The sequence below is a fragment of the Urocitellus parryii genome, chromosome 7, assembly GCF_045843805.1.
Source record: "Urocitellus parryii isolate mUroPar1 chromosome 7, mUroPar1.hap1, whole genome shotgun sequence".
Taxonomy (NCBI): Eukaryota; Metazoa; Chordata; class Mammalia; order Rodentia; family Sciuridae; genus Urocitellus; species Urocitellus parryii.
Window position 1 is genome coordinate 833,770 of NC_135537.1, and position 22,778 is coordinate 856,547.

The 22,778-nt window shown below is 49.7% G+C and overlaps 1 protein-coding gene, 1 long non-coding RNA gene and 1 other non-coding gene across 3 annotated transcripts; 2 read left to right on the plus strand and 1 right to left on the minus strand.

Annotated features, from left to right (window-relative positions):
• Nucleotides 1–75: 75 nt before the first annotated feature.
• Nucleotides 76–20,798, minus strand: Spatc1 (spermatogenesis and centriole associated 1). The gene is made up of 5 exons (XM_077801305.1): nucleotides 20,594–20,798; nucleotides 8,906–9,563; nucleotides 8,289–8,404; nucleotides 8,016–8,155; nucleotides 76–405 (listed from the first exon to the last, which is right to left on the minus strand). Exons 1-5 carry the CDS (start codon nucleotides 20,796–20,798, stop codon nucleotides 76–78), a joined length of 1,449 nt encoding a protein of 482 aa, XP_077657431.1.
• Nucleotides 4,566–4,638, plus strand: LOC113197540 (small nucleolar RNA SNORD101). The gene has a single exon (XR_003302714.1). It is a non-coding gene; the product is annotated as a small nucleolar RNA SNORD101 (small nucleolar RNA).
• On the plus strand, nucleotides 14,482–20,619 carry LOC113197528 (uncharacterized). The gene is made up of 3 exons (XR_003302709.2): nucleotides 14,482–14,573; nucleotides 15,973–16,059; nucleotides 20,579–20,619. It is a non-coding gene; the product is annotated as an uncharacterized LOC113197528 (long non-coding RNA).
• Nucleotides 20,799–22,778: the final 1,980 nt, after the last annotated feature.

Sequence of the window (22,778 nt, forward strand, 5' to 3'; positions counted from 1 at the left end):
AGTATTTGTGGGAAGCTTTAATGGCCGTATACAGGGGTGTGGGGCAGAGTGAGCCTGGCCAGCCGGGCACCAGCGTCACCAGATGAACATTGGCTTGCCATCATCGTGTGCCAGCTGATTGAGGCATGAGAGCAACAGCAGCGCGTCGGTGAGCATGCTGGGGTGCACTGTCTCCACCAGCACGCGCTGCAGGAAGTCCACAGTGTAGGAGCCGCCCTCTGATGCGGCCAGCTCAGGCCTCTCACGCAGGATGCCATACGCATTCACCAGCTGCTCTGTCAGCGCAGGATGTACCCGCCCATTGTAGCCCAGACTCTGCAGCCTGTTCATGATGCTCACGTAGCGCTGAGTGAGTGTCTGGCACAGCTCCTCGTCCAGCTTGTGGTCACTGGGGTTCAGGGATGCCTGTGGGGAGAGTGGTCTTCAGCAGCCCTCCTTCCTCACTTCAGCACACAGGCAAGGGGAAGAGAGGAGTAAGGGTGTGTGTGTAGCATGGCTGTCGACCACCCCGGGGGTGTGCAGGGAGGAGATCCTGGGAGACAGGCTGGAGGGATCTGGTGGGTAGAGGAGCCCAGGGACTGAGCCTGACAGAGAAGCCCCCAAGCTCTATCCAGGCAGGGCCAGTGGCTCCGCCAAGTTCCTGAGATACCCCCAATCCTGTGGCCTGCTCCACTCACCACCAGGAATTTGGGATTGGGCTGAGGACAGGGACTATGGCTGAAAGTCTGGAGGCACTGGGGAAAATGAGAAGCTCTTCAAACCCCCACAGTTGCCTGACTGCAAGTCTTGAGGCCTCTCCCAGGACCCCTCCTGGCTCCCCTCCCTGCTCCTTCTCAGTCTCCTCTGGAGGCCTCTGCTTCCCAGCCTGGACTCTGTCCTCAGGACATCCTGCCTCACACCCCTTGTGACACTGAAGGAAGGACGCCAGCCAAGCACTCTGGACCCCAGCACTGAGGTCCTCCACCTGGACTGGACACAGGAGAGTCCCTGGGTCTTCCCACCCAGCCAGGCAGTGACTGCTGCTGGCCAGGATGCCCCTGATGGCTGGGTGCTTCTGTTGTACTTGTTGTTCTGTCGTTCTGGGCTTTCCTGACTGGAAGCTGAGGCTCTTCCAGACTTGACTTTATTAGTTGTTGATGGACCTCTATTATTGATATAAAGGGCCTCACACATGCCAGGAAGTGCACTACCACTGAGCCCCAGCCCCAGTCCCTGGTTGTTAAATACTTTGAAGATCTCCCTGATTAGAAGGAACTTCATTCCCCTAAATGTATTTATTTTAAAACAAAGGAGATAAATAAAAGAAATAAAAATAAAACAAAATGATGTAGGTACTCAACACAAGCAAGATAAATATCAAAACAAAACTAAAGGAAGTCCAAGAAAGGAAATAAAAAATAGCAGAAATTGGTGGCTGGGGTTGTGGAGTGCTTGTCTAGCATGTGTGGGCCCTGGGTTCCATCCTCAGCACTGCATATAAACAAATAAAGATATTGTGTCCACCTCTACCTAAAAAATAAATATTAAAAAAATAGCAGAAATTAGGAAACAGAAGCCAAAGGATCAATAGGATCAGCAAAACAAAATTGGTCAAAGTAGACTCACTTCACTGAAGAGCCAGAGCAGAAGTCCCTCTGCTTTTACGTGAGGAACTCCCAGCCAAGGCCACAGGCCCCCATTCTGCAGTGGCCTGCACATCACTAAATTCCAGCCAATGAGACGAAACCGGTTGTGAGCCCCGCCTCCTGGTGGCTGACTTGGCCCCTGGACCTGAGAGTTATCTTACTAAAAAATAGGATCCTTAAGATTTAAGGTTTGGGGCTGGGGCTGGGGCTCAGCAGTAGCGCACTTGCCTTGCATGTGTGAGGCACTGGGTTCGATTCTCAGCACCTTGTATAAATAAATAAAGATCTATCAACAACTAAGGGAAAATATTTAAAAAAAAAAAAAAGATTTAAGGTTAAAGCCAGGCGCTGTGGTGCACACCTTTAATCCAAGTGGCTCAGGAGGCTAAGGCAGGAGGATTACTAAGTTCGAGGCCAGGCTCAGCAAAAGTGAGGTGCTAAGCATCTCAGCAAGACCCTGTCTCTAAATAAATTACAAAATAGGGCTGGGGTGTGGCTCAATGGTCAGTGCCCCTGAGTTCAATCCCTGGTACTCCCCTCCCATCAAAAAAGATATAAGATTAAGGGGGCAAAATCTCTCAGCAGGGAATGAGACAGCCAGCCTAGCTCCAAATCTTAAAAGATGCACCCCCAAATTAGGACTTCAATAGTGGGCCAGTCTTCAAGGCCAAGGGAGTAAGATCACACTCAGGAGGTGGCAGGTTGGAAGTCAGTGCAGCCTCCTGAGACTCTGTGGTCCACAGAGACACAGAGAAGACACTGTCAGAAGACCCAACAATATTCTGCCCTGTTTTCAAAATAATCCTAGTGATTTTCCCAGATGATCAGGAGCAAATTCCAGGGGGGGAGAGCAAGCACATGCACAGAATGGTCAACAGTGACCTGCAGTTACCTTTATTAGCATAAAGGTAAAAAGCACACCCCAGGGTGGAGGCTCCAGCTGGTAAGGCATGGCACTGAGGAGGCAGGAGGAGGAGAGCCAGGACAGCTGTCACCCACCTCTGCCTGGGGTGACATCAAGAGGCTGGTCCCACCTACCCAGATGCCATAAGAGCTGAGCGCTGGGGTTTCGTCCCCCACGTGACGCCCCCCTGGTGCCCCAGCAGAAGAGTGGAGAGCTTTGTTCACATCCCAGCTGGCCTTTTCTCTGATACAAGAACCCACCCAACAGGTGACAGACTGAGTCCTGCAGCATGTAGTTTAGGACTGGGAGTGCCCTGGAGAGCCCAGAGGAAGGAGTGAGGCCGAGGACTGTGGGCAGACCAGTGCTGGCTTACTGCTGCCCTTCGTTGGTCACAGCCATTTGGCGTGGTCCCTGACCCACGAGTAGAACTGCAGAGGACTTAAGCGCACCCCAGTGCACTAAACATCAGGAATGTGTAGTCTATCGTGCAGAAAGCTTTTCATGTCTCAGAACATTAAGACGAAAAGCAGCGGGGAGCCTGCGACATCTCAATGTGAGACAGAAAAAACATCCTAGGAAAGTCAGAATTTGTTCATGAAAAAACCACAGCATGGTTCTGTGAGAGACTGCAGGGAAGCTCTGAACCTGAGGTGGCAGACACTGGTGTTGCTCACCAGCTGTTCTGCACTGTCTGTGCCTTCCTGGCGGGAAGTGGGCTCTTCCAGACTGGAGTCTGGCGGCTGGGCTTCTGCCAGGCAGGCAGAGGTGGAGAGTGCCGGGAGCAGTCTTGGGGGAGCACGTGGACATGGCACTGGCTCTTCAGGGACAGCTGTGCTTGACTAGGGGTTTCTTGCTGGGTGTTTGCACACTGTCCTGGGCAGTGGGGCTCATAGTGTGTCCACTAGGAAAGTCTTCTGGTGTGTCAGCGTTTGTCCGGGCAGTGTAGCACACAAGCACAAGTTTGTGTCCTTGAAGTTTCTCTTTTTTTGTGGGGGAAAGGTACCAGGGATTGAACTCAGGGACCCTCAACCACTGAGCCCCATTCTCCAGCCCTATTTGTATTTTATTTAGAGAGTTGCTTAGCACCTTGCCATTGCTAAGGCTGGCTTTGAACTCGCCATCCTCCTGCCTCAGCCTCCCGAGCCGATAGGATTACAGGTGTGTGCCACCACGCCTGGTTTCCTTGAAGCTTTTCTGACCACCCAGACATTCACTAAAACCCTTCTTTACTTACATCAGCTCGTGTGGGTTCAGCCACCAAGACCACTGATTTGCCTGAGAAGACCTGCTGAATAGTCTAGCACAGACTCAGGCTTAGTGAGGAGACTGGCATTCCTTGTCAGTGTAAATATTTGCCTCTATGATCTGCTGCTTTCAAATACTCTGTCCAACAACCTGGACAATAGAAGCTAGTGTGATACACAAGATTTAGTGGGCTGGGGCTGGGGCTCAGTGGTGGAGCACTCGCCTAGCACATGTGAGGCACTGGGTTCAATCCTCAGCACCATATAAAAGTGAACAAATAAAGTAAACGTATTGTTTCCATCTACAACTAAAAAAAAAAAAAAAAAAAAAAGCTATAGGTCTGCAGGTATAGGCCTGTGGTACACAGCTTGCTTAGCATAGACAAGGCTGGGGGTTTCTATCCCTCTGCCAGAGACAGATTGAGCAGATATGTTTAATCTGATTAAACAATGTATACATGAGGGGACACATTATATGGCATGCCAATAATATGTACAATTTTTATGTTTTTTTTTGTTAAAATAAATTTAGCTGGGCATAGTGATGCACACCTGTAATCCCAGAGGCTTGGGAGACTGAGGCAGGAGGAGGATCACTAGTTCAAAGCCGGCCTCAGAAACTTAGAACCCTAAACAATTCAGTGAGACTCTGTCTTAAAATAAAAAATTAAAATGGCTGGGGATGTGGCTCAGTGGTTAAGCACCCCTGGGTTCAATCTCTGGTACCAAAATAATAATAATACAGAGATATGAAAAATTGTGGTCTATATGTGTGTATTAAGAATCGTAATGCTTTGAATGATGACTTAAATGTCGGATACCCCTTCACTCCTTTCATGGGTGAAAACATTACAGTCTGACAAACCTGTAGGTTGTGGCTCTATTCTCGTTTTGAGGATGCTGAGCCTGATTCTAGCAGATCAAGCATTATGCTAAGTGAAACATGAAGCTGGTGTCTGTCGCAGAAGCATGTGGACTTTGAGGAATTGTGCGCCAGGCCCATCTCTGTGGACTTGCCTCCAACTGTAATGAGCCTATGTATGTCAAATTGGTGGAGGCCCTTTGTGCTGAACACCAGTTCAATCTAATTAAGGTCCATGACAACAAGAAACTAGGAGAATGGGTAGGCCTCTGTAAAACTGACCGAGAGGGCAGCCCCGTAAAGTGGTTGGTTGCAGTTGTGTAGTTGTTAAGGATTATGGCAAAGAATCTCAGGCCAAGGATGTCATCGAAGAGTACTTCAAATACAAGAAATGAGCAAATAAATTTTTCGTTCACAAAAAAAAAAAAAGAATCGTAATGCAAAAAAAGTACATGTATAATGGCATAAATTGATGTGAACATACTTTATATACAGAGATACAAAAAATTGTGCTCTATATGTGTAATAAGGATTGTAATGCATTCCACTGTTGTCGTGTATTTAAAAAGAATAATAAAATCAATTAAAAAAAAATGGGCTGGGGATGTGGCTCAAGCGGTAGTGCGCTCGCCTGGCATGGGTGCGGCCCGGGTTCGATCCTCAGCACCACATACCAACAAAGATGTTGTGTTCGCCAAAAACTAAAAAAATAAATATTAAAATTCTCTCTCTTTCTTTAAAAAAAAACAAAACAAAAAAATAATAACAATAATAATAATAATAATAAATAATATAAACTTAATTAAAAAGAAAGGAATAGAAGAATTACAACTGTCTGCTAAATAAAGGGCTGGTGAAAGTGGAATTAGATGCAGATAGGAATCAACAAATCACCCAGTCTGAGACCAGGGGGCAAGTAACTGGTTCTCAAGTGTGACGTCAGTCAGCCCACATGAACCCTGCAGAGGGCCAGCCTGGGCGTCCCCCAGGTTTGCAAAGCCACTTCTCTGCAGGAGAGCACTGGGAGAGCTGCTTCCCAGGAGGAATGAGGGTCTCTGCTGACAGGAGAATGGCCAGTGGGTCTGGAATTGGTGATGGAGGCTCTTGGGCTGAGTGACAAGTGTCTTGGTGATGGTGAGATGCCCAGAGGCTGTCAGTGGGGCTCCGTGGGCACCATGCTGGCTTTGACTTCCCTGGGCACCAGAGAAGTACTGCCTGATGCACATTAGCTCTTTCCTAACGATTTGTGCCTTAGAGCTGTGATTGTTAAATTCTACCACCTGAGCAATAACTTCCCTGTCAAGGGTAGAGAAACACCATAAAGGGAGACACACACAGACCACCCCTACATCAAAGGCCCATGCATTTTATAATCTTCCTTTTAAGCAGCAAACAATAGGAATCCTTTTTTTCATGGTTTACTATCCAATTTCTCCATGGACAACTAGACTTCTTATAATTAAATGTAGTCCTTGCCAGTTAGACACCAGACACCAGCGCTTAGAGATGCCAAGCATTGTGCTTCCACCAGGTTCTGAATCGCCCTAGCCAATCTGCACTGTGGCACAGCAGCACTGCTCTGGGACACCGTAGAGGGCTGTCAACTAGAGACTCCACCAAAGAGGGTGCCACTGACTCCAGCAACAAGGTGCTGAGGGGTAGCCAGCACTGTCAAGATGTGTGATCTAAGCCAGGCACGACAGCAAAGCCTGAGGTCCCATCTGCTCCAGGGGCTGATCTTAAGGAAGGCCGGCCTGGGCAACTTAGCAAGAGTGTCTCAAAATAAAAATAAATAAAAAGACTGGGGGTATAACTGTATGGAAAGCACCCTGGGTTCAATCCCCAATACCGAAGGGAGTGGGCGAGGGGGAGGGAGAGAGAGAGAAAGGGAGGGAGAGAAATGTATGTGTAATCTATCAATCAATGTAGTTTAATCCATATATCAATACAAAACTACTCAGAATTTGAACCAGGTTTTTCCTAAAACTTGATGTTTCCACTATGAAAGCTCACACTGAACAGGAAGAGCTAAGATGATTGAGAGAAATCTGCAGTGCCCAGCTCCAGGACCTGTCTGAGGGCAGCATGGGCTGGGCGGGGCAGCCTGGAGGGCCAACACAGGTGCAGGCCTGGAAGGGGGAAAGAGGTAGGAGCTGGGTACCCCCTTGGCCTGGCAGTGCTGGGCTTCTACAGCTCTGAGCCTGGAGACCTGGCCAGTTGCCCTCAGCAGCAGGATACTGTGGGGTCCCAGTGGATCGGCTATGCCCCTCAAAAGAAACTCTCAGCTGCTGCGATCATTCTGTCCACACAGCCCTGTCTGTCTTCTGATCACAGTACCCCTGTCCTTCTGCGTGGCTGTTCAGGCCTCAGGGCTGTCCTCTACACCTACTAGCTGAGGCTCTCACTACGGCTATTCGCTACCTTGGGGTCATTTCAATCTGGTGGTTCCTCTGTGTGAGGCTGGCCTCTGGGGAAGACCAGGGGTTGTCCAGGCTGGGGAGAAGTACCACCCATTTTAACCCACACCACTATGGTCAGTTACAGGGCAGTCAAAGACCTAAGTGAAGAAAAAAACCTTCAAATCCTTAGGAGAAAATTCAGGTGATCAGAGTACAGAAAATATGGAATGCTTTTAGGACCTTCTGATGAGAAGATTTCTTAAATGAGACATGAAGAATACAAACATTAAGGGCAAAAACTGAAAATTCTGGTCATATTAACATTAACTACTTAACCAAAGGACGCTTTAACCTATGGAAAAGAAAAGCTCAGACCTATACACCCAAAATCAAGCCAAAGTCCCCAATGCAACCAAAAGTGAATTCTTCCCAAACCACCCACAAAAGGCTCCTGTTTGTCAAACATCGTCCTCCATGCTGACACGGAAGGAGGTAAGTGGATGCATCCTGGGAAAATACACCGGAATTAGCCTTGGGCCTCGGAACAAGTCCGACAGCTGCTGCATGGCTCTGGGGCCTGTTTCCTGTGGTCCCCAGTGATCCTTGAGGACACCCACAGGACTGGGGAGGAAGCTGGCTGTGCCATTCTGGGGAGGTCACAGTACTCCTCAAGCCTCTGGGGATTAGGGCTGCCCATGCAGAGGAGAGAAGAGTCACCTGCCTGTGCTTGGAACCCTCCCTGCTCAGCCCTTCTTTGGGAAGGCTTTTAGGGCTGGACTCAGGGCTCTCACTGCCAGATGCCCTGGACACCTGCTGGCCACTTGGATTGAGCACTGGCTTCTTCCATCCCAGGTTCTCCTTGGATTCTAACATGTTAGCTTCACTTGAGGGCAGTGTCCCCAGTGTGTCTCCTCCTGGGCCAGCACACTGCCCAGTCCCTTCAGCCCCCTGGGAGTGTGTGGGAGATGGACAGCCACACACCTGGATGATCTTCTCTGGAATGTTGGAGACAGTGAAGCCGTAGAGGCGGACGCGCTCCGGGAAGATGCTGGACAGGATCCTGCGGTCCAGCTGGAAGGCGATCTCCCCCACCAGCCTCTCCCAGGCCAGCTGCTTCGACTCTGGGGATGACAGGGGACGTGGCTGAGCCATGGATGGATGGAGGGGGGCTGTGGTCAACAGCCCAGGTGGGTGGCAGGGGAGATGGCCTAGGAGCCCCCAGACTCACAGTGAGCCCCTGGTGGCCGCACTGACCTCGGGTACTGTCGGGGAACTTGCTCGTCTTGCGGTGGGCCATCTTCCGCTCCAACTCCAGGAGGCCTTTCCGAGATGGTTCCGTGGTACGTGAATACCCCCGGGTGTCATTCACCGAAGCCGGGGAGGATGAGGTACGTGGTGAGGATTGGGGGTTGCGTGGAGGAGAATGGGGGACAGGCAAGGGCCGGCTGGGAGAGGGCTGCACTCGGGGAGGGGTGGGGATGGTGCCTGAGGGGGTGCAGTTGGTGGCAGCTTGGGGGGTGGGGGCAGGGACTGTGCCAGCAGGAGAGGCAGTTGGGGAGGTAGGGATAGAGGCAGGGACCATCTGTCCCTGGGGGACACCGGGCTGGATTCGGGCATCCGCGGTGCCATACAAGGCTGTCGTGGGACCAGGCATGGCCATGATGCCCACCGGGGTGGAGGTCTGGAGGGGTGCACCCACAAATGTCACGCTGAGGGGTTCTGGTTCCTGGATTGGCTGGGGGTGTTCACTGGCTGTGACTGGTTGGGGAGGCAGAAATGAGAGGAGGGGGTTAGAGTGAGGCAGGGTGGGTGCAGGATCTGGCCTCCCTAGGGCACCCCTGCCCCTGCCTGGCACCCCATTACCTTTGGAGTTGATGGTGGACCCTGCACCAGCTGAGGAAAGCGGCCCAGAGTGACCTCCTTGGAGCGTGTCTGCCAGCCGTACCCCTGGGGCCTCTGGCACAATCAGGCCGCCCGTGGGGCTGGCCAGAAGGCTCTGAGAGACACCTAGGGGGGCTGCGGAGGTGAGCAGGGGGCTGCTCAGAGGGACGGCTACTGGGCCTGCCATGGGGGCCATCAGGGAACTGCTCTGAGACACAGCCATGGGGCCTGCCAGGGTGCTGGCCAAGGGGCTGCCTGGACTCAGGGAGCCGGTGGAGGTTAGGCCCAGGGAGTTGGTCAGGGTGGCCCCAGGGGTCACTGTGATGGGGCTGGCCAGGTGGCTGCTCAGGGGGCCAGTAGAGGGCAGGCTGGTCAGGGTGCCCCCTGGGGTCATTGCTAAGGGGCTGGCCAGGTGGCTGCTCAGGGGGCCGGTCAGGAGGCTGGTGAGTGGGCTGCTCTGTGACACAGGCACCGGGTTGGACAGCAGCGTGTTGAGAGGGCCCATCATGGGGCTCACAAAGGAGCCCACTGCAGGGCTGGGTTGTGGGCTGCTCAGCATGTCTGCCAGGGGTGCCAGGGCCACAACCCCCACTTCTTCCAGGACTTGTTCGTTTGCTGCTGCAGCTGGGGACGGGGGCAGGAAGACACCTGGGGGACACAGAGAGAGCACTGAGACCCCAGGCGAGGCCTGCCAGGAGCCACGGAGGCAGTCATGGGCTCTCCTACCCTTCCGGGGCCTGGCCAAAGTGCTTGTCTGACTCTGGTGACTTGACCTCCCTGAGCCTCGCTGCTCTGGGTGGTTAGAGCCATGTACCCCTGCCCCTGAGGGGACTCCAGGGCAGCTGCCATGGAGGATCTGTGAGCGGGTCTTCCCTGCCTTCTCAGTCCCTAGCATCTTGTGTCCAGCCCTGATTCTCTAGTGAGTCCTCCCAGACTGACTGTTCTGCCTGTCCCGCTCCAGGTCATAGGGACGGTTCACAGCCCTCCCCCTCAGTTGTTCTCACTGTACTCAGCCACTGACCTCTCACCCAAGAAAGAAGGGTTTCCCAGTGGCAGGACTCAGGTGGCCAAGGTGGCCTTTCTGGTCTATGAAGGGAAGGAGTGAGCTGGGCCTCCAGTGCAGAGAGATGAGCCCACTTGGTAGGACCCCCTAGGGGGTCAGTGTTGCAACAGGCAGAGCCTCACCAAGCCCAGGGCCAGGCACAGACTACCTGTGTACCCTAAGAGGCCCAGACTCATTTCTTTACACTCCTGGACCCTCATGTGGGAGCCTAGGAGCCCATTCTCTGTGAGTTCTGCAGGAGAGCACCTTCAGATGACTCCTGTTTGGGGGAGGGTCCCTGAGGAGGTGCAGAGCTAAGGAGGTAGAGTGCAGCAAGGTTTTGATAATATGCAATTTTAGTGAAAACTTCCACTTTGCTGATATTGTCATAAAAATAGGACACACCTACTATAGGGAAAGACTGGAAATACAGACAAGTGAGAAATAGGAAAACTCTCTGACAGTCCGATCATTCCATGGTTAGTCCCTAATCAAGAGCTTCCCATTACCTAGCAGACTTTTTCGACATGTTTATAGAAACCAGGGGTTGGAGAACATTTTCTATAAAGGGTCAATTGGTAAATATTTCTCACTTGGCTGGCCACATGGTCTCTGTTGCAAGTCTGCTGTTCTTTTGCTGTTCTGCAAAAGCAGCCAAAGAAAACCAGTCATTTGGAAGTAAATGACTAAGGATATGTGGCAATAAGACTTTATTTATGTACCCTAATTTTTGAATTTCATGTACTTTTCATGTGTTATGAAACAGTATTCTTGTTTTGATTTTTTTCAACCCTTTGAAAATGTAAAACCTGTTCTTAATTCACAGGCTCTGTACAAACTGGAGGTAGTTGTCCTCTGGGAAAATGACCCAGGTAGGTCACTGGGCCAAAAGGGTGAGGGAGATGGGACAGACCTTGGCCAACTTCCACAGAGGAAATGGCTCAACCTGAGTTTTGGTCCAAGTTGAATTCCAGATAAAATCAATAAGCACTATAAAGAAGGTGACTCTATGACCACCAAGGGTACAAGTCACAGAAAGTATGCACCACAACATACAGCGAAAGAACCACAGGGACCTGGGCAGGGGTAGCTGACCCAGGTCCAGAAGGACCAGTGACACAGGGAATGGATTATGTAATTAACAGAGCTGGTCTATATACACCAGAGAGATTCAACAGCAGGTGTGCATCTCTTTTTTGGTTGTTGATAGACCTTTATTTTTTATTTATTTATGTGCAGTGCTGAGAATCGAACCCAGTGACTCATACATGCCAGGCAAGTGCACTACCGCTGAGCCACAGACTCAGCCCCCCAGTCCTTTTTAAAAAATGTTTTATTTAGAGACAGGGTCTTGCTGAGTTGCTTAGGGCCTTGCTAAATTATTGAGGCTGGCTTTGAACTCGTGATCCTCCTACATTAGCCTCCTGAGCCGCTGGGATTACGGATGTGTGCCTCCATACCTGGCTCTTATTAGGAATTTTTTAAAAAAATGCATTGAAATCTCTAATCAACAGGCAAACACTGGCAGAATGAATTTTTGAAAAAAGACTCAATACATCAAGACTCATTTTATATTAAAAGTCACAAATAGATTGAAGATGAAAGAATGGAAAAAAGATATTCCATGCAAATCCTTACCAAAATAGAGCTGGTAACTATACTAATGTCAGATAAAATATATTTTAAATAAAAATTGTTATAAAAGGCAAAGAAGGACATCATTGGTTCAACCCCCAGTAGAAGGTAGAAGGAAGAGGAGGAAGGGGAGAGGAGGAGGAGGTGGAGGAAGAGGAGAGGAAGAAAAATTGAAGGGGAAAATGGACAATTTTCACATTAAGACTTGTAGAGTTTAATACTCACTTTCAGTAATGGGAACAGAAGAGAAGAAAACTAGACCTAACAGACTTGGGGCATTCCGCCCAACCAGGCAGAAGACACATTCTTCCCCAGTGCACATCGAACATTCTCCAGGGTAGGCCACATAGGAGGGGAAAAAAAGTCTCAATAAATTTTAAAAGATTGAAATAAAAGTACTGTCTCTGAACATAATGGAATGAAATAAAAAATAAAAACAGAAAGAAACCTGGAAAATTCACTAATTTGTGGAAACACGCTGAAATAACCAATGAGATGGGGCTGGGGTTGTGGCTCAGTGGTAATGTTTGCTATTACATGTGAGGCCCTGGGTTCGATTCTCAGAACCACATATAAATAAATAAAATAAAGTTTCACTGACAACTAAAAAAAATGTTAAAAGAAAAAAAGTAAAAAAAATGAGATTAAAGAATCAACAGAAATTTTAAAAATACTTTGAGATAAATGAAACTGAAAGCATGACATATCAAAATTTATGGAGCCAGGTGCCATGGTTCAAGCCTGTGATCCCAGCAATTTGGGAGGCTGAGGCAGGAGGATTTCAAGTTCAGGGCTAGTCTGGGCAATTTAGCAAAATGCTGACTCAAAATTTAAAAAAAATAAAATAAAAAGGACTGAGGATATGATTCAGTGGTAAAGTGCCTCTGGGTTCAATCCCCAGTACCAAAAACAAAAAACAAACCCCCAAAATGTATGGGAGATAGCAAGGGCAGTACTTAACAGTGAATTGTATAGCTATAAATGCCTATTTTGAAAAAATCTCAAGTCAATAATGTAACTGTAAACAGGGCAAGGTGGCACACACCTATAATCCCGACGGCTGGGGAGCCTGAGGCAGGAGGATCACAAGTTCAAAGCCAGCTTCAGCAAGATCAAGGTGCTAAGCAACTCAGTGAGAACCTGTCTTTAAATAAAATACAAAATAGAAATAGGGCTGGGGATATGGCTCAGTGGTTGAGTGCTCCTGAGTTCAATCTCTGGTACTCCAAAACAACACCACCACCACCAACAATATCCTAATTGTACACTTTAAGGAACTAGAAAAAAGGACTGAAAGCAAGACCAACAAGAGAAACAAACAAATCGGATTATGTTTTAAAAGACATCATCAAGAAAGTGAAAAGACAATCCATAACCCACAAAGTGGGAAGAAAATATTTGCAAGATATATATTTGATAAGAGACTGTAACTAGCATATATGAGGAACTCCCACAACTCATCAATAAAAGGACAAACAGTCCAGGGCTGGGGTTGTGGCTCAGTGTAGAACGCTCACCTAGCAAGTACAAAGCTCTGGGTTCGATCCTCAGCACCACATAAAAATAAATGAATAAAGGTATTGTGTCCACCTACAACTAAAAAATCAATATAAAAAAGCCAAATAGTCAAATTTATCTAAATAGGCATTTTTTTTCAAAGACATACAGATGACCAATAAGCCTATGATCAGGGTCAGCATTATTAGCAAGGAAATGAAAATCAAAACCATAGTGCAATATCACTTCACACCCACTAGGAGGGCTAAAATTAAAAATGATCACATGATTACAAGTATTGGCAAAGATTTGGAGAGATGAGAATCCTGATACATTGCTGGAGGGACTATAAAATGATGCAGTCATTGGAAAACAATCTGGCAGTTTCTCCGAGGAGAGTTAAACATAAAGTTACCATATGACCCAGCAATTGTACTCCTTGATACATAGGAAGAGAAAGGAAAACGTGACTGCACAAAAACTCACATGCACGTTCATAGAAACATTAATCTCAATAGCTTAGAGGAGGAAGCCACCCAAAGTCCATAAACTGACGAATGGACACACAAAACGGAGTCCATTCCCATCACGGAGTAAAGCCCCGCAAGCCCAGCTCTACCCAGAGTACCGACTCCGGCTGGAACACGCCTCCTGAAAGGAGCCAGTCCTAGAAGGCCACCGGCATGATCCAGAGGATACGGAATGCCTAGAAGGGGCGAGTCCATACAAAGTACAGTACCAGATCCTTACAGAGAGCTTCGGATTTGCCGCATTTGTTTGTTCATATTATTATCATTATTTGGCACTGGGGATTGAACTCAGGGGCATTCGGCCACTGAGCCACATGTATTTTATTTAGAGACAGGGTCTCACTGAGTTGCTTAGCTCCTTGCTTTTGCTGAGGCTGGTTTGAACTCGCCATCCTCCGGCCTCGGCCTCCCCAGCGCTGGGATGACAGGCGTGCGCCACCGCGTTCGGCTTTGTTTTAATTATTTAGGGTCCAGAAAGAGTTGTCACGTCAGACAAGTGAGTTTAAAAATAAAAGCAAATGTCGGAGATTAAGGCAGTAGGTCGCGTTTCAGACTGTGGGAACTTCTGGTCCCCCCCAACCTGTCTTCCCCGCGCACAGGCACCTGGCTGGCCGCTGCAGGAGACCACCCCCGGACTTTGTGCTGGGAGGAGGGCCCAGAGGGGCGGGACCACGCCTTGAGGGCGGAGCTTGGTGGTGGGCGGGTCCTGGGGCGGGGCCAGATGTCCAATGGCAGTCGTGCCCAGCGGCAGGGGAGGGGCCGAGGGGCGGGGCCAGAGCAAGGCAGGGGGCCTGGCCGGCTCCGGGCCGCCCGGGTCCTAGCGCGTCGCCGCTGCTGGGGGCGGGAAGCGAGGAGGCCCGGGAGAGCGGAGGAGCCTAGGTGTCTCCAGCGGAGGTTTCCACAGCGGTTGCGGGAATGTGGTGGGGAGGGTCCGTGAGGGGAGTTCGTGAGGAGGTAGGGTCCTGTGGGAAGGGTCCGGGTCCCTGAAGGGGGAGGGTCCCTGAGGGGGGGAAGGGTCCCGAGGGGGAGAGGGTCCCTGATGGGGGGAGGGTCCCTGATGGGGGGAGGGTCCCGAGGGGGAGAGGTCCCGAGGGGGGAGCGTCCTTGAGGGGGGACGGTCCCCAAAGGGAGAGGGTGCCGAGGGGGAGAGGGTCCCTGAGGGGGGAGGGTCCCTGAGGGGGGGAGGGTCCCGAGGGGGAGAGGTCCCGAGGGGGGAGCGTCCTTGAGGGGGGAAGGTCCCCAAAGGGAGAGGGTGCCGAGGGGGAGAGGGTCCCTGAGGGGGGAGGGTCCCTGAGGGGGGGAGGGTCCCTGATGGGGGGAGGGTCCCGTAGGGGAGAGGGTCCCTGATGGGGGGAGGGTCCCTGATGGGGGGAGGGTCCCGAGGGGGAGAGGTCCCGAGGGGGGAGCGTCCTTGAGGGGGGAGGGTCCCCAAAGGGAGAGGGTGCCGAGGGGGAGAGGGTCCCTGAGGGGGGAGGGTCCCTGAGGGGGGGAGGGTCCCGAGGGGGAGAGGTCCCGAGGGGGGAGCGTCCCTGAGGAGGGTTTGTCCCTCATGGGGGAGGGTCCCCGGGGGGGTACGTCCTGAGGGGGGAGGGTCCTGTGGCGGAAGGAAGGTTCCGAGGCGGGAGGGTCCTGAGGGGGAGGGTTCCAGGGACAGTGGGGCCTGGCTCCCGGAGGAGTGGCCCCTTGGGTCTCGGTGGGGGCCGGGTCCTGGATGGGGAGGTCGGGGATAAAAGGATCGCGGCTGCCCCCTGCTGGAGGAGACTGCCCCCACGTGCCGAGGCCGGCCCGAGCAGGAGAGGGAGGGGAGGAGGGTGCCAGCAGCCAGAGCCGGGCAGGCCCCACCCTTTCTGTCCTGTTCGTGCTGAAGCTGTCTGGCCCGCCTGGCTTGTGCCACTCTGACCACCTGTCACCTGCCCAGAGGAGCCAGGTCTGACCGTGGGCAGGAGCCGGTTTTCCACACTGATCTAGCATTTGGACCTCGTTTCCTCTCTCCCTCTGCTACTTCAGCAGCCTCCCAGAGACATCCCAGTGCAGGCTTCTTAGCAAGTCCCAGGCGGCGTACAGTCTAGACTCCTGTCCTGGCTTTACCTCCCAGGTAGGAGTGGGCCGCCAAGATCTGAAACTCGTGGCACCTGTTTCTTCTTGGTGAAGTTAATTTGGCCAACAACCAACATTTACTGAGTTCTGGCCACACAGATTGCTCCCTCTGACCACACAGTTGTACCTTCTGGCTTGCTTGGAAAATGATTCCCAGCCACCTGGTCCTTGAGCCTTTCCAGATCTCTAGTACACTGTCCTCTTTATTTTTTCTCCTCTGTGACAACCTTCCTTACCTCCACCTTCCTCTCAACAGCATAGTCTGAAATGTGCCTACGCTCTGGTAGGACTGGCCTCAGTACTCCATCTGCCTGCTGCCCCTAGGCCACCAATGCTGTAGAAGGTACAAGTTGGTGTCTGCTGCCTTTGTAGACTTGATAGATAACTAATGCCATTTAGTCCACTGTGTAGTCAGACGACTTCCCATGTTCCCCTCCCAGTCCTCTTTCTTTTCATCTTCACTCTATTTCAGACTTTCCCCACCAGTGGTCTTAGAGAATGACTTTTTTTTTTTTTTAACAGAGATCACTGAAGCCAGAAATCCTCAGTTCCCACAGTCCCTGACCTTCTGACGCTCCCCTTCCCACCATTTACACTGATGTTTCCCTTCCTTCTCTTCCAGGACAGTGGAAGAGATGCTCTTCCTTCAGTCAAGGGCATCTCCTGTAAAATACCCTTTTGTCTTGTGTATTTTCAAACATTCTCTCCTGGTTCCTTCAGATCTCTGCCAACTTGAGCTCTACATCCCATGCCCCTCTCCAGCTGCTACCCTCTCTCTACCCAGCTTCCAGCTCCCCTGTTCCCCCAAAGCCAAACTTCCTTAAGTGCCACCATCATTTTTTCTCACCATTTTCTTATTCTTTACCTCACTCTGTTTGACTTTTTCCCAACTATAATGGGGTTGAAATGACTTTCACCAAGGTCACGATGCCATGTCATTGTTTACTAAAAGCTGTAGACATTTTAGTATTTTTCTTTCTTGACTTCTTGACTTGTACCCTGTTGACACTTGGTCCCCTCTGAAGCTGTCTCTTGACTTCTATGGCATTAAACTTTTGAAGTTTCCTTTGCCTCTCTGAATGCTTCCTTGACAATATCTCTGTCTGTCCTTATTCAAGACTGTTCCTCAGAGTCATTCAGTCCCTGCTGCCTCCTTTAGCATGAAAGAGTAGGTTTTATTCAAGTGAGAAGAAAAGAGATGGAGCTCCCACAAGATGAGAAGGGATCCAAAAGGGGTTGCCCCCTCAGTTTCTCCTTGCAGTATACTCTCTTCCCAGATGGTCTCACTCCCTCTTGTGGCTTCAGTTATCAACAACTCTTGGGGTTTTTGTTTGTTTGTTTGTTTTTGCAGTATTGGGGATTGAACCTAGAGCCTCATACATGATAGGTAAGTGCTCTACTACTGAGCTACAGCCCCAGCCCAGCTCTTGAATCTTTTGTGTCTAGTGCTGATCTCTTCTCTGAGCTTCAGGCTCATATTACCACTGTCTCAAGTGGATGTCATAAAATCAGTTTGTCAAAAATACAGCTCATTGTTTTCCTTTAAAATGCATTTGCTTTTTTAAGGTTTACCTCTAGCATTTTCAGGGCCATGGGCAGGAACACTAATGGAAGCCTACATATCACATTTGGAGTAGTTGAAAGCACTCAAGCTAAATTATGTTATGGTTTCTTACTCAGACACATAAACTTTTCTAACAACCCGGAAGGTCATATTTGAATTTAGAATTCTTGTGCTTTCTGGAGTGCTGGAGTGCTGGAGTGCTGGGCCAGGATGTGGTAGCTTAGGGAAAGCTGACTCCCTGACCCCAACCCTCATTCTGCACTTTTCTCTTCCCTTCTGGGTTTGGCCCTACAGTACAAAGGGCCTGGCACATATGCTTTTGAACACCCAAAGTCCCTGTGTCCAAGCTCTGCTCATAACCTCCCAAGCTGCATTTCCTTCTCTGTTACTCTTGAATGGGGTTGACTCAGAATCCTGAACCAAGCACAAGGGAGAAGAAGGGTTGACCCAGAAAGAGGAATTGAAGATTGAGTTCATGAAAGCGATTCAAGAAAAAGATTCATGACCCCATGAAAAAGGTTCATCACAGGAATGGGTTTGGGAACCAGGCAGGGTAAGGAAGTGGCTAGAAGAAGATGCCCTGAGGCAATTATAAAGATCTATCTTGGCTGGATCTAGGGATGGCAAGTTCCACATTCTCAGCAAGTGACATCATACATTTTCAAGTCATCTTAGCTGGGAAAGCAACAAATATTGGATGCTCTCCTTATCCTCCCTCAAATCCAAGCAGTTAGGTTTTCTGTTTTCTTAATAACTTGAATGGATTTCTCTTCATCTTGAAGTTCATGCTATCATCTCCCACCTAAGTGATTGCAACAGCCTGAGTCTAACCTGTCTCCTTGCCTTGGTCTTGTTTCCCTAGAATCCATTTCTCCATAGCAACTGGAATGATCTTTCTGAGTACAAATGTGATTACTCCATTAGAAAGCACGAGTTTCTGCTTATTGCCTTTAGGAGAAAGTCCAAGCTCTTTAGCATATCATTCACAGTACTTGGTGATCTGACCCCTGCTCACCTCTCTAACTGCATTGTTCAGCTCTTCCTGGTTCCTAACACATATAAATTACCATGCACATACTCCCCAAAATGAACAGCCATATAAATTCACATAAACAATACACATTCACACTGTCAGAGATGAGGCATATATGAACTTGAACACCCACACCACATACATTCCCACACTGTAATATAGTAGCTCACAAATATACACGCTTATAACCTTATGCGTACATGCATTTACAACATACTCTGAAAGCTCACACACCACATTCTGTCACGTACTCCTGCATATTTTCCACACACATTCGTACACAATCACATATTCACACCCTGTATACCTCAGTCACTCATACACCCACACCACAAAACTTAAGTACCACATACTCTCAGACCATGCATGCTTACACGGTCGGACCTTTAACCATACTCATCTAGCTCTTATTCCTGCAACCTCTAGCACCAGGCCTTTTTTCAAGCTGGTCTTTCTTCTGGAAAGCTTCTTTCTGCTTTCACCAGCTATCTGGGTTGCTTTCCTGCAGAAAGCCTTTCCTGAACCCGAAGCTTGGAAGATCTGAAGGATTCCCTTTAGAATCAAACCCAAGGCTTACTTGTTTAGTCTGGAAGTAAGAAACTAGAGTTTAGCCTCTTAAACTGAGGTTTCTTAAATGTACTTCTCCCAAGCGTATTATTTTTGTCACCCTGTCTGTTGTCTCATAGTCCTTAATGGTACAAAATTTAAAACAGGAGGGGCCTGTGTAGGGTGGTCACTATAGAAATGAAATTCCAGCTGGATGGCAAGGAACCCAGTGGGTAGGAGGAAGGGGAGTAAGACTGCAGGGAAGTGACCGCAGACCTGCAGGGCTTTTGTGTCTTGATGCATTTGCCCAGCTTTTCAGAAGTGTGTCTAGTTTGGAGTGAGTCAAGTTCTAGGGATTTGTTTAGCCTGCAGGATCCTCCGAGGGGATCTTTACTTCCAGTGGAGTGTTGAAGCTGTGCAGTGGGTAGGCTGGCAGCGTCTGAAGTACAGGGATTGACGTGAATCAGGGCGGGGGTTGAATGACCCAGCTCGGGAACTCAGGAAGAGGGCCTCAGAGGAGGATTATTAGTCTCAAATGTCATGCAGAGGTGGAGAAGGATGTGGCACCTAGGAGGCCACCCACAGCCTTTCTAGAACAGCAGCATTTGGAGTCTGTTGCCAAATTGTACAGGCTTAAATAGGCAGAGAACAGAAATCAAAGTCCTCCTCTCAGGGAAGGAGGACTCATGTCATGTCTGCTGATGAACAGAGGAGAGTGCCAGGTAGGGAGGGCAAGGTACAGTCCCAGGACAGAGCAAAGGTCACTGCAGGGGTGAGTGGGCTCTGAGTGCATGTGGAAATTCTACATTGGACAGGAAGGAACACAGCTTCCTCCAGGACAGGAAGGATATTGTAGGGAGGGAAGTGAATGTAACAGCCACCCGTGTTTTATCATCTGCTTCCACTTTGGTAACCTCTACCAACACAGGCTGTTAGCCACAGACTCCTATGGCCACCCCCCACCACCACCACCAAATTCTCCCTCTGGTATCTTCAGTGCTGAGCATTTTTTGCTCATAGCTTTCCATTCTTTTAGCTCTCCCTCCTCCATGTCACCACACTCAGTTCTGTGGCCTCTATCGCCTCCTGGCCTCTGAATACCTGCCACCCCCACCACAGTCTCCACATAGGCCTAGCCCAAGGATCATCACTTCAGTTGCTTTTCTGTGAACACCTGCAACTTCTTCGCTTGTTCTTCTGTCTCACCCTACTCTGTACATTTCCAGCCCCATGCTAATAATTACCAACCTCAGGCTTCAGTCCTGTTTTCTCTCCAAAGCTTCTAGATGTGGGTTGTTAGGTGCTTCCTAGCCATTTCTAACTGGAGAGTAATGGGGTGCTAATGATGAGGGTTGGGGTAGGCTGAGGGCTAGAGTTGGGGGTCAAGGGTGGGAAGGCTGAAGGTTCATTACATACTGGACCCAGCAGGCTAGCACAGTTGGATTCCAGAGCTGGGAAATTCATGTCTTGCAGTGCTGCTTGGAAGTTGGTTGAGGGGAGGAATGCCTACTCTTAAGTGAGTAGAATCGGGACCTAGTTTTGCCTTTTCGTTCCTATGGTCCTGTGTGCTCACGCTCCCTTCCTTCACTTAGTAGGGCCAATGTCCCCAAGTTTGTTACTATCTGTGCCTTCTCTCCATAGTTCCTGAGACCCCAAGCACACTGAGTCTCTCCTCACTCAGCAGCCTCACCATTTCCTTCCCACTGTCCTTGGACCCAGGCCTCTTATAGTTACCCTGGCGTTGGGAAGGACTTGCTGCCATCTCTCCAAGCCCACTGGTGAGCCCACTGATGTTAAGGCCGCCTGCCTGAGTCTTGATTGCAGACTTGAGCTCCTGATTCTCCCGAATGAGCCGCACCAGCTTCTTCAGTTCCTCATTCTCCCGCACCAGCCTCTCTATCTGATGCCGAAGCCCCTCATAATTGGTGAGTAGAGACATGCCCCAGGGCAGCAGGGAGGGTGCTGCCCACAGGAGGGCACTGCACCTGGAGGCTGCCCAGGGCCCCGGGCCTTGCCCGGGCTGGAAGAGGGTGCCAGAGTCTGCAAGGCTGGCCCAGCGGGCCCTGGGTATTGTGAGGTCAGAGGTTGTGCTCTCCTCCTGTCCTCTACTCTAACAGGCTCAGCTTTCCATGCTGCCAGGCCTGTGAACGGCTCTACCTTGACCTGGAATGTCCTGTCTCCTTCTTTTTGGTAGCTTCACTCTCAAGATGCCTCCTCTGCAAAGCCTTCTTTCCCCCACTGCCAGCTAATTGCTGCCTGCTGGGCTTCCCCAGCAGATGTGTCCTGTATCATAGCACCTGCCCTGCTTCTGCGCTGTTAGCTCCTTAATGCTGTATTTACTGGCTTTATGGTGTGAACAGAGATCGTGCCACTCCTCTGGAGTCCCCAGCATCCAGCAAAGGGCCCAGCTTAGTGTAGGTAGATAACCAATGAATGTAAAATGAAAACTCATCACTTGCCTTCCTGGGCAGATGACCTTTCTTTATGATCTTGGGCATGCCTGGATTTAGCCCATCAGCTTCTACCTGAGCAGGCTCTGCCTTGGATGCCTTGCCATAGTTTCTTCTGTCCCCAGGTGCTCAGAACCCTTCTCTGGATGCTGGCCTAGGGGCTCCCTCATCCAAGTACCTGGCTCCCTACAGCTTGGTGTTTCCATTTCTGGACTCTTATCCCAAATCCCTGGAGGTAATTCCTCCACATCTGACTCTCTACTCCCCAGCTCCTTGAATTTTCCTGACTTTAGTTGTTTAAGAACCCAAGACCCCTAAACGCAGTGCACATGCCTGTAATCCCAGAGGCTCAGGAGGCTGAGGCAGGAAGATCATGAGTTTAAAGCCAGCTTCAGCAATTTAGTGAGGCCTTAAGCAACTCAGTGAGACTCTGTCTCTAAATAAAATACAAAAAAGGGCTGGGATGTGGCTCCGTGGTTAAGAGCCCCTCAGTTCAATTGGTGCTACCCAACCCCCCAAAAAACCAAACCAAACCAAACAGTATTACTTACCCGGTTTCAAGAACTCAGGACTCTGAGCCCTCCTTATAGCTATCCCTTCTCTTAGAACTATCCACAGAGAGCTCCAGGAATCTGACCTTGGGAGTTGAGGGAGGGTGTGTCTTCATGATCTCCACTGGCTCTATGGGTGTCTTTTGACAAACCTCTTCATGGGGCAGGAAGAGGTACAGGCACAGGCCAGTGAGCAGACTCCTGGAACGTCGTGGAAGTGAAGAAGCCGGAGATGAAGCAGTGCTGCCATCAGTGTGAGTTGAGCATTCTACCTGAACCTCACAATGGGGGGCCTACCCCATACTCTGACACTCCTGAGTGTAATTCCAGCTGAGTCTCTCTGACCCCAGGCATTCTTTTCCTTCTTTCTAACTTGATAGAGTATCTCTGGTCATGAAAATTGGCTTCTCCTTAGGCTGATACAGTTTATAATGGTTTCATGAGTGTCAGTTTGGGTAGGCTGTGTGCTCAGGTGTTTAGTCAAATGCTAGTTTAGACATGTTATAAAGGTGTTTTGCAGATGTAATTAACATCTACAAAATGTTAGCTTTAAGTAAAGGTTACTTTCAATTGTATGGGTGGACCTCATCCAATCAGTTGAAGGACTTAAAAGCAAAAGTTTTAAGCCCAGAAATAAAGAGTTCTGTCTTGGGCTAGGGTTGTAGCTCAGTGGTGGAACAATTGCCTCGTGTGTGTGAGGTACTGGGTTCAATCCTCAGCACCACATTAAAAAAACTCAATAAAACAAATAAAGATATTGTGTCTATCTACAACTAAAAAAAAGAGTTCTATCTTGAGACGTTTCCAGTCTGCCCTACAGATTTTGGACTTTCCAACCTCCACTATTGTATGTCAATTAAAATAAATGTCCTAAAATAAAAGGATTCTGATTGATACACCATCTTTTTTTTTTTTTTT

Bases quoted from the DNA above. Each gene is read 5' to 3' on its own strand.
- Spatc1 (XM_077801305.1), bottom strand. From the start codon at position 20,798: ATGTCTCTACTCACCAATTATGAGGGGCTTCGGCATCAGATAGAGAGG. The intron at 9,564-20,593 runs GTAACTATAAGA...TGTGTCCCCCAG, and splicing joins AAGTCCTTCCCAACGCCAGG to GTGTCTTCCTGCCCCCGTCC. The intron at 8,156-8,288 runs GTCAGTGCGGCC...TGTCATCCCCAG, and splicing joins GTTCCCCGACAGTACCCGAG to AGTCGAAGCAGCTGGCCTGG.